Raw genomic sequence first — 15,245 nt, 5'->3', positions numbered from 1 at the left:
ATCAGAAGTCTTTTTAGAATTCTCATTCTGTGTATAGGATGAAGTGGATGTTACCACAAGACTTAATTTGTGATTGTTTTAATTTCATGCAACTCACTGATCCATTGGTGGGAGCTTAGGGTCAAGGGATCCAGGATTGTGCCATTCCAGGGTCAGGGTGAAAGATAATTAAGTAGATTTTTCTTTCACAAACAGAGGTGACCACAAGTTACCGATCCATAAGTCCAGAGCTCCTGGAGCTTCTTACTAGCACAAGCATACAACTGGCACTTAATAAAGGACACGAACAACAAAGTCTTACCCTTTCCTCTTTTAGGAGAGCCTCGGTCCAACCATGACCAATGGATGTATTATGAGAAAAAAAAAGTTAGTCCTCGGAGATTAAAAATGGTTCCAGGATTAATGAGAGTGCATCTGATTTTATCAGAAAAGTCAATAGAAAAGGAGTGCACTTAAGGTATGGTAATGATATATTCATTATGGAAGGTTCTGGAAGCCGATTTGCATGCAGGGTATTAAAAGGAAGGGAGTACAGTGGAAAGATCTTGAGATTTGGAATTCAAAGCATCTGAGTTCATCTCCGAGCTCTGCCACCTACATTACGACTACAGGCAACTTATGTAACTTCCATGACCCTCAGCCTTATGTGTAGAATGAGGGTAATAAAAATACACACAACGTCAGAGGGTTGGTGGAGGATAAATTGAGACAATGCCTTCAAAAAGCACTTTATAAACTGTAAAACATCCATAGCAATATTAGTCATAGGTATTATCGAGGCAAATGTGACATTTAAAAAAAGACCAGAAAAAAACAAAACAGAAACAAAGGACTCCATTTAAAGGGTCAGTTCTGGAGCAGATTTTAAGGAGTCAAAGCTAACAGTGCTCGTGACTTGGGTATGAAAACAGCCCCTTCAAGCATGCACTGTGTGCAGCAGGGAGTCTGCAACGGGGACCAGGGTACAGCCAGCTATGTCCCCAAAGGAGACCCCACAGCATGGTCAGCAGCCAACCTGAGCCTCCACCGAAGATGGTGGTGAAGAGAAGGCAGTGGCTATGAAACTGAGGACAATGGCCTTGAGCTGGCGGCTCTACCTATAATGTACTGTGGCTGGGAAGAAAAGCCATCACAAGGATTCAGGAGCCAAGTCAAAACAATCGGCTGGCACAGAGGTCACTGGGGGGTCAGTCCGGGGACTCTTTTGCTGCCATTGTGGGCAAGGGTGGCAAGCAGTGGTGGCAAAGCCATGCCCGGAGGGAGCTCAGGCAGGATGGCTGTTCTCGTCCCCTGCATTACCTGATCCTGTGGGCAGGAACCAAGGCTCACGTGTCTTCCCGCAGTTGTCTCCCTATGAATGACCTTGCCCGGTTCTGTCCTCATAGGGTGGACATTGCTAACCTTGCCTTCATTTGTAAGGCTCTCCTTAGACCTTGCTCCAACTTGAGGATCCTTGGGAGTCAAGGTTAACAGTAGCTAGTGAAAACCGGAAGCTGGCGCTTGGGTACCAGGCATTCAGAAAAGGTGAATACAAGAAAACAGGGAAGGGCGAGGCACGGGGAGAGCCACCCCACAACACACTATGAAACAACCCACAGACATTGTCGAAAGCCGCATCCAAACACACAAAACCCCACGCCAAATGGATGATGCTCCAAAAGAGAAACGGTCACCTGTGACCAACTCTCATCTACTCAGCTCCAAAATTCTCTTTCCTGGAGTGGAAGTGGAGCTCATACACACACATGTGCTGTGAGAAAAAGAATTCAGTATGACATACCTCAGAATCAGTGAAAAAGTTGTAAAGGAGGACGTCATCAAATTCTAGGCCTTTGGCTTCGTAAACTGTTAGCACAAGCGCTAATCCCAGCTCTTCTGGAATTTTCTCCTTTGCCATTTCATTGGCTACAAGGATTACCTAGGAAACAAAGGGGGATAGAAGAGAAAAAACTTCACATTGCACAAAGAGAAATCTAGTAAAGCTGAGACTATTTCTGTGGGAGGCAAGTAATGTCTTTGATGAGGAATGGCCGTCGTGGTGGGAATATTAATAACACTTTGTCACTCACCCATCTCTGAAACCTCCTCGTTCTGGGACAGGGGCTACTGAATTCTAAGTTGTGGAAGAACTCAGCTTCTCAAACCTTTTTTCAACTGCAAACTGCCTTTTATTTTAAAACATACAATCTCGAGAAACTCACCTGGTGGGCTCCAAATTCAATGGGCTGGGTTTTTCTTTTGTTGCCTCGAAGCAATATTGCCAAGTCACTTACACTACAGGACTCCAGGACAATTGGTCTGGGACCATCAAAGAGGCCAGAATCCCTTGGAAGGCGATCAAAAGATTCCGGGAAATAGAACTGAAGTAAATCTACCACTCCAGATGCCAGATTGAGGATTCCTGGGATAAAAAAAGTCAGATACTGTACAACACGCCAACATGGCTGGGGTTTTTGGTTTGTTTTGTTTTGTTTTTGGCCACGCCGCACAGCTCGCGGGATCTCAGGTCCCTGACCAGGGACTGAACCCAGGCCATGGCAATGAAAGCCTGGAATCCTAACCAACTAGGCCGCCAGGGAACTCCCGTGCATTTTGTTTTCTTATTTTGGTTTTGCTTTTCTCCTGAGAAGCAGTATCGGTCCTGAGAGTACATACAATTGCAGCCAATTTCCAGATCCTGTTAGATTATCACTTTGGCTCCGAGCTGTATTACTCCGGGTACCGCGGACAAAGGCAGAGATGTGTTTGCTGTCCTAAGAAAGTTTTGTAAATCTCATCCCTGGACTATATTCATGTGAGAGAAAATGGCCTCATGAAGAAGAGTCAAGGCAGAAATGTAACTAAACACTTAGAGCTGTTAGAATGCTAATACAGGGGCTAATATACAGTTAAAAAACAAGAACTATCCTGTCCCCTGTCGTTGGTACTTAGAGCACTGGAGACAACATTACGTGGTAAGAGCTGGACGTTAGGTGGGGCAGCAACCTCGGCTTCCATTGCCCTTTTCCACCAGGTTTATACCCAGCAAAGAGAGGAGTATACTAAATAATTGTCAGAGCTGGATAAAGGATTTTCCAAAGAGCTTTCTCCTTGGGTCCCATTTTTGTCTAAGCGCTGAAGTAACACTGACAGTGATGTCGACTAAACAAGAGGCACCTTCATAAAGATTAACCTGTTTAATTCTCACAACAGCCCGGTGAGACAGACCAGACAACCCCACTTTTACAAACAGGGACTCCAAGGTCCGAGAAGTTAGTAAACACCTCCAAAAGAAGCTGGACTGAGTACGGATCATCCTGGGTCTCCCACTATTCTTAGGGGCCATGTGCCCTTTGCCCAACACCAGCTAGAATTCTATGAAATGGGCATATGTGTACCCATTGCTATTACCAAATAGTAAAGGGAAATTTTCCTATCCAATGCTATTATTATTAACACTATGCAATATAAAGAAATCAAGAATACAAGTGGAAACTGTTGAATTTAAGCAGATCAGCTGCAACTGTGGTTCAGAGATGTACACTAATGAGAGGATCAGAAAAAAGCACGGAAGTGTTCATTTCAGTGAAAAACTGGAATCCACTTAAATGCCCTTCTAGGGAACTAGATAAAATTTTTTATACAAACATGTTCAAAGAATAAAAGATGGTTCAGCTATAAAAAGCAATGAAGTACTGATACACGCTACAATATGGAAGAACCTTGAAAACACTGTGCTAAATGAAAGAAGGCAGACATAAAAGGTCACATATTTTGTGATTCCATTTATATGAAATGTCCAGAATAGGCAAATCCACAGACACAGAAAGTAGATTGGTAGTTCACAGGGGTGAGGAGGGGATAAGGGTGACTGCTAACGGTTATGGGGTTTCTTTTTGGGGGTGATAAAAATGTTCTGGAATTAGATAGTGGTAATGGTTGCACAACCTTATGAATATATTAAAAAACCACTAAATTGCACATTTTAAACAGGTGAATGTTATGCTATGTGAATCTCAATTTAAAAAAGAAAGATGGGGGAATTATTCACTAAATATTCACTGAATTATGATTGATTAAACAATGTTAATCAATCATAACATTGGTTATGTAAATACACATAATCAATCAATAAATGTGTGTGATAAATGCATATTTGTATATGGCCAGTAAAGAGATCAGAAGGAAATGAAACAAAATGTGAGTAGTGAGTAGCCTTACAGGGGGCTTGAATTTTTTTTTTGTAACGTTTTACGTGTTTTCTAAAGTCTCTCAAATCTAATACATATTATTGGGGCTTTTTCTGGTTCTATACACAGAAACATTTACGCACAGTCTTCCCTCTATCCTGACAGGAGGTGGAAAATGGAGTTTATGTAGTGATCATCTGGGTGGGTTGCCTACTACATAAAAAAAAAAAACAACAAAAAACAACTGCTCACAGGACAATTCCCTTTGCCATACTCTATCTTGCTGATCATAAAGGCTGCTGCCCCAGACCAGTGGTGCTGAACCCATGTACACCATCAGAATAAGGGGCTCATTCAACTACTCATGCCAGGTCCCCTCTACAGAGTCCGACAACAAAAGAGGGGGTGCCGTCTGGAGCTACCCCCTGGGGACAGAGAAATGTGAACGTCTTGGTCACCAAGCCCCCACACAGTGTCAGGTAGGGGAGGAGCTCAATATATGTTTCCTGAATGGATAAAATCTCGTATTTCGAGCATAAACTTCTTTGTGCCAGTTTTTCCTGCACAGCACAAGTAGAAAGTCATGGAAGAGCAGGAAGCTGAGCGGCTCAGACCCAGGCAGACCCTGTAATTGATGGGCAACGTCAGGAAGACTGTGAGAGCCCTGGCAAGCTGGGCTGAGCTGCATGGTGTATGCTACGCTCTGGGAGGCCACCTGGCTTCCAACTGTTTTCTGAATCCTTGGCTAAACAAATCAGAATGTTAATCTACTTTTACACTGTAAGGGTGTTAAGAGTACCAATGTGTGTGTGTATGTGTATGTACGTGTGTGTGGTCTGTGTGTGTTTTCTCTTTTCACCAAACCATAGCCTACCTGAAATGCATCCAGAAAAAGAGAATCTATCAAAAAACCTACAATAAAGCACCAGACTTAAATGGTGAAATGTTAAAAAAATATTCACATTAACTTCAGGAATAACATACGGATGCCTGTTACTGTTTCTGTTTAAGGTCCTAACCAATAAAATATGATACAAAAAAAGAAATGACAAGTATAGAAGATCAAACCTGCCCTTACCTGCATAAAAATGTCAAAATGGTAATTGTAGTAAGAGTGTTCAGCAAGATTGTGAGATACCAGATCAATACACAAGAACCAACAGCATCCCTCTATACCAGCAAGACATGGCTAGAAAATTTAAAAAGAGAAAAAAGGTGCAGCCATGATAGTAACCAAAAGTATAAGGTTTCTGGGACAAATCTAAGAGCTGTGTAAAATGTCTGGGGAAAATTATAAAATATTATTGAAGGCAGTAAAAAAAAAATCTGAACAGAGAAATATGCCAAGGTCATGGTTCAGAAATCCCTACAATGTAAAGATGTGAATTCTTCCCAAAGAGTGAGAACTTCAATTCCAATCAAAATTACAAAGAGTCACTGGAGAAATTTGATAATACAGTAAATAAAGACAGTGTGATAATAGTACAAAAACAGACAAATTAGACAAATCAAAAAAAATAGTGAGCCCAGAAACAGACTCACAGATATTTGAAAAGGAAGAATTGCAAATGAGGGGAAAGGATGGACCATGCGGTAAATGGCATCAGCACAACTGTTCATCCCTACGGAAAAAAGGAAAATTAGATCACAGAAGCATGATTTCAATAAAGACAATGTCACACCACACATACATTTTAAATTGAATTAATTAAATTTACCTAAATTTTGACACCTACCTAAATATAAGGAGCACAATTTAAAACCATTAAAAGACTACATAGGAGGTTACCTTAACCCCAGGTCAGAAGGATTTAAGTAAGACAATCATCAGACCACCGATGACCAGTTTCAAGATGACTGTCAGAGCTGACTGTGCTGTTTCTGCATGTAGCCTCCTCCCTCCCTCTATAAAAGCTCTTGACCACTGATTGGCAGGGTGGGGGGAAGGGGAGTTGGCCTTGGGACGTGAATCTGACACCCCAGCCCCGGGTTGCTGGTCTCTGAAATAAAGCAAACTTTCCTTTCCACCAACCTTGCCTCTCTATTGGCTTTTGAGCAGCAGCGAGCACCTGGACCCACTTGCGGTAAGTTTTTGACACCCAACGTGAGGCTGCGCTCTCGCGATATCTGGCTTCCAGGGTTTTCTTGGGAAGAGCTGCCGCCATGAAGAAGCACTGGGATGGCTGTGAGGAGCCCATTGCTCGTGGCTTACTGGATTCGGGAGGGGGATTTGGGGGGACGTTCCTAGCAGCTGCCCTAACCATTTGTTTCGGAGATCCTCCCTGTTTCTTCCTTGCTCGGCACTGGCTGCCAACATATGCTTTTCCTTGGTGCAACGGAAACATGCATCTGGACGAGCTGACGAGCTCCAAGCCTGAGTAAGGGCACTGGTGAGCACAAGGCAAATTTTCTTTTGAGCATGAGGTGCTATCTGGGCATCTTGCCAGTTGGTTCTGACGTGTTTCTGACGTTGAGGACCATTTGTGTCGGGAAGTGTTTGTCTGGGACTCCGTATCGGTCATCCTCTCAGTGCATTTGTGACAGTTCTGTCTTCTGGTGTATGAGTGTGTATTCCATTTGTGTGATTGGTATTCTTGTTGCTTTTTGTAAAATGGGAAATTCAGGTTCAAGTCATTAAGAAAAATTTTGGCTATGAACCTATGACTAAGAAAAAGACGATTTTCTTTTTAACACTGTGGGCCAACAGTATTCTTCAAACTCCAGAGAAAATTGGTTAAGATGAAACTCTTCTGACACTCTAAACTGGTTCTTTTTTGCATATGCAGTTAGAGAAAGCTAGCTTGATAAAATACTGTTTTCAGAATTCTGACCCTGAGAGAACAAAAATATGCCTAGGAGAAAGCTTGAAATTAACGCTTATCATGTCCTTGAAATACAAACACAGCCCACTTTGCCTGAGACTTCAGCCTTGGGTTAATTAGCAGAACTACAAAAGATGTTTGGGTTCCTTAAACAGCATCTTGTACCACATTAAAGAGAAATTGTGCTATGAGAAAAAAATATGTTTTTAGAGGTTATGTTCTTAAGCTTGCCAATCAGAAAATGCTGATATAGGGCTTCCTTGGTGGCGCAGTGGTTGAGAGTCCGCCTGCCGATGCAGGGGACACGGGTTTGTGCCCCGGTCCAGGAAGATCCCACATGCCGCGGAGCGGCTGGGCCCATGAGCCTGCGCGTCCAGAGCCTGTGCTCCGCAACGGGAGATACCACAACAGTGAGAGGCCCACGTACCACCAAAAAAAAAAAAAGAAAAGAAAATGCTGATATAAACAAACAGCTCAATTACTTGTTTCTTGGTTTTGTTAAGGTCTTTTAAGTTAAAAACTGTAATATGTAAAAATGATAAGGGAAGCATTTCAGTGTGTAAAGCTAGTAGGATATGCGTTGTCAGCAAGAGAAGTATAAAAAAACGAAAATATTTTTGTTGAGGGATAAAGGAAGAATAATTTTGTCTGGAAAGTGGATAACAAAGTGTGGTGCAGTCATGAATTTAGACTACTAACGGCACTGAGAAATGCATGGACTGCAGCTCCATGGTATCAACATGCAGAAATCCCAGAACATTACTATAAGCAAAATTACGAAGTTGCAGAAAGGTACGTCTGGTATGAGTCCATTAAACAAAGTTTTTAAACATGTAAAATAATACTCTATGTTGTTCATGGACACATGCAGGACATAGGAGGTGAATTGGTGAGCATTCTATAAACCACAAAGGACGTATTCTCTGTGCCTCAGTTTCTTCCTTTGTAAAATGGGAATGATGTCTACCTTGTAGGGTTTTTTGGAGGCTTAAAAACAGGTACCCATGGGGGTTCCCTAGTGGCCCAGTGGTTAGGATTCCGGGCTTTCACCTCCGTGGCCCAGGTTCAGTACCTATGTCAACTGCCTGGCATCGTGCCTGGCACAGGGAAGGGGCACACGTGAGGCACAAATTAAAAGCACCTGAGAGTGCATTATCTCCCACCACCTCCTGCTTTCTTTCAGGATTAATGACTTGTAATTGACGTATTACTTTACATTTTAGAAGCAGGTGCTTCCAAAGTGCTTTAACAAAAGTTCTTAAGCAGTTTAAATGTTCCCCTGAAATGTTTTCATGTCATGGCCAACACCTTAAGCTGTAATTACTTAGAGGTTCATTTCCATTCAACCACAGCTTAAATCATCAACCTAAGAATGAGTAGCGATGACTACTGAACTTAATGGTTACCAAAGGGGGAAGGAGGAGTGGATAAACTAGGAGTTTGGGATTAACATATACACACTACTATATATTAAAATAGATGACCAACAAGGACCTACTGTATAGCATAGGGAACTATACTCAATATCTTGTAATAATCCATAAGGGAAAAGAATCTGACAAAGAATATATATATATAACTGAAATCACTTTGCTGTACACCTGAAACTAACACAACATTGTAAATCAACTATACTCCAATAAAAAAAAGAGAAGAAAGGGGGATTCCCTGGCGGTCCAGTGGTTAGGACTTTGCGCTCTCACTGCGGACGGCTTGGGTTCAATCCCTGGTCAGGGAACTAAGATCCCACAAGCCAAGTGGCCAAAAAAAAAAAAAAAAAAAAAAAAAAGAGAGAGAGAGAAAAGAATGAGTAGTGGCAAAAATCATAAGATCTCTTGTTCACGTGGGTAGATCAAAATATTATCCTTAGCTACAAGAACCCAACAAAAGCTAGGCCACAGCTTCAAAAGTAGCCAAGGTCAGTGCCCAAGCACCTCCCCTGTAGGGAGAGCCCAAGGTCTGGACGTACCTGAGTGGGACCTGTAGTTCTGGTACAGCTGGTAGATCTTCTTGGGCTTGCGCACTGCATACTGCTTGTCCGTGGTGTTCTTGCTGGCGTAGTGGAACAGAGAGCGCAGATCACTGAAGCGGAAGGCCACGCCCTTCATGATGCTCTGAGCCGTGTCCCCGGTGAGGAACATGGCGTTGGGGTCATTGATACATTTCATCAGCAGCGCCAGCTCCGCTTGGGTGAAGTCCTGGATCTCATCACCATAGAGCTCATGGATGGACCATGGGAGCACCTTGAGCTTCGACAGCCTCCGGGACAGGTTGTATAGCACATCCTCTTCATCAAAGTACCCTTTCTGAGACCTGATCTGCTGATACAGGCAGAAGAGGCCATAGATCTCACTCCGGTCTTCCTTGAAATTGGGGGACCGCTTCCGCCCTAATTGCTTATATGCTTCTTCTGTGAGTCTCCCCTGGGGGCAGCTGAGGGCCTCAAAAGACCCCTTCAGAAAAGACTTTATTTCTTTCCAAATCAGGGCAGGGTTGTAGGAAGTTTTCCCTTTGATCATTTTGGGCCATATTTCATTGGCAAACACCTCAAATGTCACGTACACCCGGGGGTCACTGTCACATGGGCGTGTCTCCACGGTTGTTTCCTCCTCACCATAGTCCCCGTCTGCCTCAGCCTCCTCCTCATCTTCCTGACAGTTGGTGACAGTCAACTCTTCCTGCATGGACCATCCTACGATGGATCTTTTCAAGCTGCCATCTTCATTTCTCAGGAAAAATGGTCTGGGCAGAGAAGCATCAAGCAGGAGGAGCAGCTGCTTGGAAGTGACAAACAGAGGAAAGTTCTCATCCCGCAGGTCCTGGAGTTTGTGGACATTGGGTTCCAGTGGTTTGTAGTGACTGGTGGCCTTGGTAGACTTGGAAAGCTCAATGAAATTTCTCTGCACCTCCTGGCACAGGACGTGGTTCTTGGTCACGAAGATCTGATGTAGATGCTCCAGCTGGTGGGGCTGTTCTGGGGTGGGTCCTTCCACCCCTTGTTCGGGGTCCCCTGGCTCCCCACTGGCTCCCCCTGCACAGGCTTCACTCTCCTGCTCCTCTTCTAGGCTATCCACTGTTACCACCTCAGTGGGTCCTTCTTCCTCCTCCTCTTCGTCCTCCTCCTCCCCACCTGGACCCTCCTTTCCGGGTTCCAGTTCCAACCTTCGCTTCAGCCAGATCTGCCTGGCCAGCAGCGGGCTTCCCGCCTGCTCGGCTTTCTCCCAGTAACCGTGGAATTTCTTCCACAGCCTGTACAAGCAGCAAGTCGTCTTGCCAGTGCCGCTCCGCCCGATGAGGATGATGGTTTCCAGTGGCCTGGGGTTGAGGTTGATCACCGCGTACTCGAGCTCACCCACCCGGAAGGGGTACTCCACCGTGGCCATCGTGTCGTTGAGGATGTTGGAGGCCATGCTGGTGCTGAAGCTGTGGAACTTCATAATGTTATACTCCGTCTCCACCGCGCTGGCAGGGGGGAAGTACTCAGGATCCACGTGTGCCCCGCCCTTCTCGGCCTCCGTGTCCTCCACGTAGCAGCGGGGTATCCGCTTTTGGATTTTCATACTGTCGGACACCTGGCGCTTGTTGATACCCTTCAGCTTCTTGCGCAGGATGCAGGACAGGCCCCGGTTGTAGGCGCTGCAGATGGCCCTGATGGAGTCCGACAGTTTGCTGTGATCTAAGATGATGTCCCAGATCCGGATGATTTCCGTGTAGACCCGCCTCGCCTTCTCGGTGGGGTGCGCACTGTGCTCCGCAGCCATGATCTTCTCGGGGTCCTCGCTGCACCGCGGGGAGAAGTCAATGGCGAGCTCCCACAGCATCCGGGCCCCTTTGTCCAGCTTGGCCTCGAAGAGCTGGATGCTTCCTTTCAAGTTCTTCAGCCGCTTCCGCAGGCCCCTGGTCCATTCACCATTGCCGAGCTTCTGGATGGCGAGGATAATTTTCTTCTTCATGAACTTGGTCATGACCTTGCTGGACAGCTTCTTCAGCATCTCCGAAGTGCACTCGATCTCCCATGTCATGTTCTCGAAGTCCAGGAGGCAGGCCTCCATCTCCGGCACGTTCTGGTCGTCCTGGTCGTCGCTGCCCTCTGTCCCCCTGCGACCAGCAGGCACAAGCTGCGGGGTCCCGAGGCCTGCCTGCGCATGTCCCTCTGCGGCCTCAAGGACTGCAGGGTTGTTCCCACTGCAGTCAGAGCCCCCCGCCCCCGGGGTGCCCTGTAGCTCCTGTTTCTGTCCTACGGTGCCAGCTCCTGTCTTCAGAGGCTCAGAGTCCTGTGGACAGTCCTCCTGGAGGGACGGATCCAATTCCACCTGCTGAATCAAAGCCGTGATGTCCTGCACAAGGCGGTCTCTCTGCGAACAGGGCCTGGCAGCTCCAGGCTCTGGCCTCGTAGTCTGGGCATCCGGCAGGGTCTCCCAGCTTTCAGGGACCCCGGCTCTTCTGGGTGGGGCTCTTGCAGTGCTGCTGCAGGACAGCGACTTGGAGGAGCCCTTGAGTGGAGCCGTGTGAGCCGGGGCTGCACAGCATGGGGGCTTCCCTGGGTGGGCGGCAGCATCCTGTCGGCCCCGGCGCCTGCTCTCCTGCAGGGCTTTGTTCCAGGCCAAGAGCAGTGCGTCTGTCTTCTTCACCCGGTGCCGGGCATCTCTGCCTTCCTTGTTCTTCAGGTTGAGGTTGATGTCAAACTTCACCAGCAGATCTATCAGCTTCCCCATGCGCCTCAGCATGCCCTTCTGGAAGAGGACGTGCATCAGCGTGTTTCCGCTGTTGTCCTGGATATTGGGGTTGAGGTAGTAAAACTCGGTGGGCTTGGACCAGAACAGATCCAGCAGGTGGCTGAGGAAGTTAAAACCGATGTCAGCTGAAAGACACAAAAATCCTGTGAGTGCTGAACGGCTTTTCTGGGGAGCAGAGACGCCAGCCGGGGGTCCTCAGAACACTGAACTTCCCCAAGGATTTGATAACCCAGTGGTTCTCAACTGGGGGCGATTTGCTCCCCAATGGACAGGTGGCCGTGTCTGGAAACATTTTTGATTGTCACAATTTAGGAGGTGCTACTGGCATCTAGTGGGTGGAGGCCAGGGATGCTGGTAAATATCCTACAATACACAAGGCAGCCCCCCCAGCAAAGGATTTATCCTGCCCAACTGTCAATAATGCTAAGGTGGAGAAACCCAGAAATCACTGTAAATATTCCAGTAAGAGCCTTTATGTCAGGACCCTTGAAATGGTGTAAATAAATGGAAAGTATTTGCAGCTATGGACAGCCGATTCTTAAGTTTGGAAATTAAGAATCCTCCTCCATCAACCCACCCTGACCGTTCACCATGATGGTCACTCCTTCCCATCAAGCTATGGGTGAGGGGCCAGGAGATACAGGCCTGGCCAAGAAATGGGCCTTTTCCAGATGGTTAGTTTCCCCAGTAGGAAAGACCAAGGAGCACAGCATCCATTCTAACACCCAGCTTCCTCCTCAAGAAAAAGACTGCTTACAAAATAAAGGCCTACCTTTGATATCTAGAAAGATGTGGAGTGCGGCATGCAAAGGAGTGTCGCCTTCTGTGAGAGAAATGCTACGGGGGTCCGCACCCTTGGTCAAGAGGAGGAAGGCCAGCTCAAAGTCCCTGTGCTTCAGGCACATGGCAAGCGGCTGCTCCTGGCTGCCCTGGAGACCCTCGGGCGAAGCTGGGGGAGGCAGAGAGAAGAGACTGGTGAGCAGCATCCCTGAGCCAAGGTCAGCAGGGCCCACCTGAGGGGGGCGGGACCGATTCTGCCCTTTATTCCAAATCAAGAGGGGGTACTGACCTAACTTCTGAGGGCCTCCTGCCACGCCCCCTTTCTGGGAGGCAAGGGTTTCCCAGTGCCCTTGGAGGGAAAGCCTGCCCCCTTCAGGTGTCCTGTCCCTGGGCCTCACCTCCTCTGTCTCTCCATCTCCCCCTCCCACCCCACCACGGGACCACCATCAGCACTGGAGTAGGGATGGCGTGAACAACGGAACTCCCAGTGTTTGCCCAACACAGTCCTGGGCATACACTCGGTGACCTGGACGTGAGCGTGCTTCCCACATCCTTTGCTTCTAGGAAGCTTCTTCCCGAGAATGCCCATCGGCCCTCATTTGCCATGTTCCCTGACACATCCCCACTGCCACATCACCTTTTTTTTAGCTCAGTAGACACCTCCCCTCTGCGCTGCAAGCTCCCTGACCTCCACCCCCTGAGGAATGCAGCCCTCCTGCATTGCCACCCACCGCCAGCCATATGTTCACTGTCCATCCTTGTGCCCTGGCACCTGACCCCGGGGAGGCCCTCAATAAGTGCTTGCTTCATCAGGAACAAAACAGGAATTCCATAACCGCCATCGTTTCTGGGCAAAGGTAGTAACACTCCATGCAAGGAATGGGTTTGAAGACATAAACCACAGGCGGCCTTCCATCTATCTCCTGAAACCCGTGGGTAGAGCCAACGCCTGAAGGCGTTGTAAGTCACTCTGAGAGTTGGGACCAATGTGGCATCACTCCTTCTGAAGGTCATTTCCCCTTAAACGGCAAGGCAGGTGGAAAACCACACAGCCAAGGCGCTCCGCCAAGAGTCTGCATCCATGAACTCATTGAATATTCCAAACAGCTCTAAGAAAGGGGGTTAGTTTCATTCCCATTTTATAAATGAGGAGACGTCAGTAGTTAGTAGTGGCCAGTTAGTAGTGGCCTAAGTGGGGGGAGCGTAAGGAGAAGGTTAGTGCTTCCAAATTCGTTTTAAAATAAAACCTGATCCAGCAAGACGTCTGCACACTCCAGACATACATCCAGCCAAGCCTGATTGTGCCGATTAAAACAGCAGATGTTTCCACCCACCCATTATTTGGCTGTTTCTTTAAAAAACAAGCATCACAAATCCCAATCCGTGGATCAGAAAAGAATGTCACAGCGTTTGACAAGGACCCATGCGGCATACTGAGTGCAGGGAAAAGTCCAGTCGGAGGTTGGGAGGAAATGACCGCTGTGGCTACACCAGGGCCCAGGCCCCCTCCACAGGCCTGAGGTTTCTTACACGAGAGAAAGGGAAGAATTCACAAAAATGCATCGACCCTATCACTGTTTCCAATGAGAAGATAGGGAGGAGGAAGAGAATGAGGCAGAATTTAAAGTAGTCTCTGAAATCAAGCGAAAAGCCCCATGAACTGTGGCACCTGGACTCCCCTGGGATGTCCTCCCAGTGCTGACTCAGCATCTGGGACTCACCTCCGTGGTCTATCAGGTGGCCCAGGAGCAGGGTCCTCCGCTGGTCCCAGGCGCTGAGGTCGGGGAGGATGGCACAGAGGCTGAGGTTCGAGAGGTCACAGTCTTTGATGAGACAGTCCCCGGACGGTGGCTCCCCACTCACTTTGCGGGTCAGCAGCAGAAGCACTTCAGGCCATTTCTGTTTTTCCAGTAAAAACTTGATGAAGGCGTTGGCACAGTCGCGGTCAATGTCATAGACCAGGTCGGGAGGGATTTCTTTCAAAAACAAGAACACACCACACTCCAGAAAAAGGTTCATGTGATTTCTGTCCCCAGCCAAAACCCAACACAGAGGGACATCATCACCCCAAGTTACGGATCAGTATCTTTAAGACGTGGGGAAACCATAAACAAGTACTTAGTTATTTGGGTCATGCTACTCAACCACGTGTGAACCTCAGTGTCAGCACTGGTGCGTGAGCTTCTTGGGAAGGTTGGGAATACCCAAGGAGTGTAGAGTCCTAGCCAATAGAAAAGAGAAACATCTGTGGTATTTTAAATAAGGACAGTATATGCAAATTCCAGGAGGCTGCATGAAAAACTAATAACAGAGGTTGCCTCTGCGGATGAGATTTAGAGACTGAAGTTCAGGGGTCGATGATCGACTTTTCACTGAAGAATGTTCTGTGTTGTTTGAATGTTTTACATGTAGATCATGGCATTTATTTTTTAATCAATGTTTAAACAGATAGTAGAAAAGAGTTTTAAGGTGCGTAGAGCATCTTTGAACGCTACTGAAGGTTGTGAGAAACCTTACCTTGCCGAGAAGAAAGAAGGCGCAAGAACCTCTGAACCACTTCTTGCTTCCAAAAGTTTTTCTGCAACAAGCGGCTTCCTGAATTCATGTATGCCACTAGCTGCTCAGAGGCCTTCCGGAAAATGTCGTCCTCGCTAGCTGGTCCCCCGCCATTGCTCAGTCCTGCAAAATACCCCCGAGTGCTGCTTGTGACTGCAGAGATCACAGCCCCATAGATTGCA

General features: G+C 47.1%; 1 protein-coding gene across 2 annotated transcripts in view; it reads right to left on the bottom strand.

Annotated features, from left to right (window-relative positions):
• Positions 1 to 15,245, bottom strand: part of TRANK1 (tetratricopeptide repeat and ankyrin repeat containing 1) — a 65,670-nt gene that overhangs the window by 27,722 nt on the left and 22,703 nt on the right. For both annotated transcript variants that reach the window (XM_022553933.2, XM_022553934.2), the window contains 6 exons: positions 15,025 to 15,186; positions 14,229 to 14,483; positions 12,500 to 12,676; positions 8,961 to 11,852; positions 2,202 to 2,401; positions 1,781 to 1,918 (listed from right to left, as the gene is read on the bottom strand). In XM_022553933.2, the coding sequence (XP_022409641.2) occupies positions 1,781 to 1,918; positions 2,202 to 2,401; positions 8,961 to 11,852; positions 12,500 to 12,676; positions 14,229 to 14,483; positions 15,025 to 15,186 (3,824 nt within the window). The remainder of the gene's footprint in view (positions 1 to 1,780; positions 1,919 to 2,201; positions 2,402 to 8,960; positions 11,853 to 12,499; positions 12,677 to 14,228; positions 14,484 to 15,024; positions 15,187 to 15,245) is intronic.

This window comes from Delphinapterus leucas, chromosome 10 (assembly GCF_059928025.1).
Source record: "Delphinapterus leucas isolate spDelLeu-1000000601 "Yukka" chromosome 10, BTC_Dleu_Yukka2, whole genome shotgun sequence".
NCBI classification, from domain to species: domain Eukaryota; kingdom Metazoa; phylum Chordata; class Mammalia; order Artiodactyla; family Monodontidae; genus Delphinapterus; species Delphinapterus leucas.
This window is presented reverse-complemented; position numbering and strand designations above follow the sequence as displayed.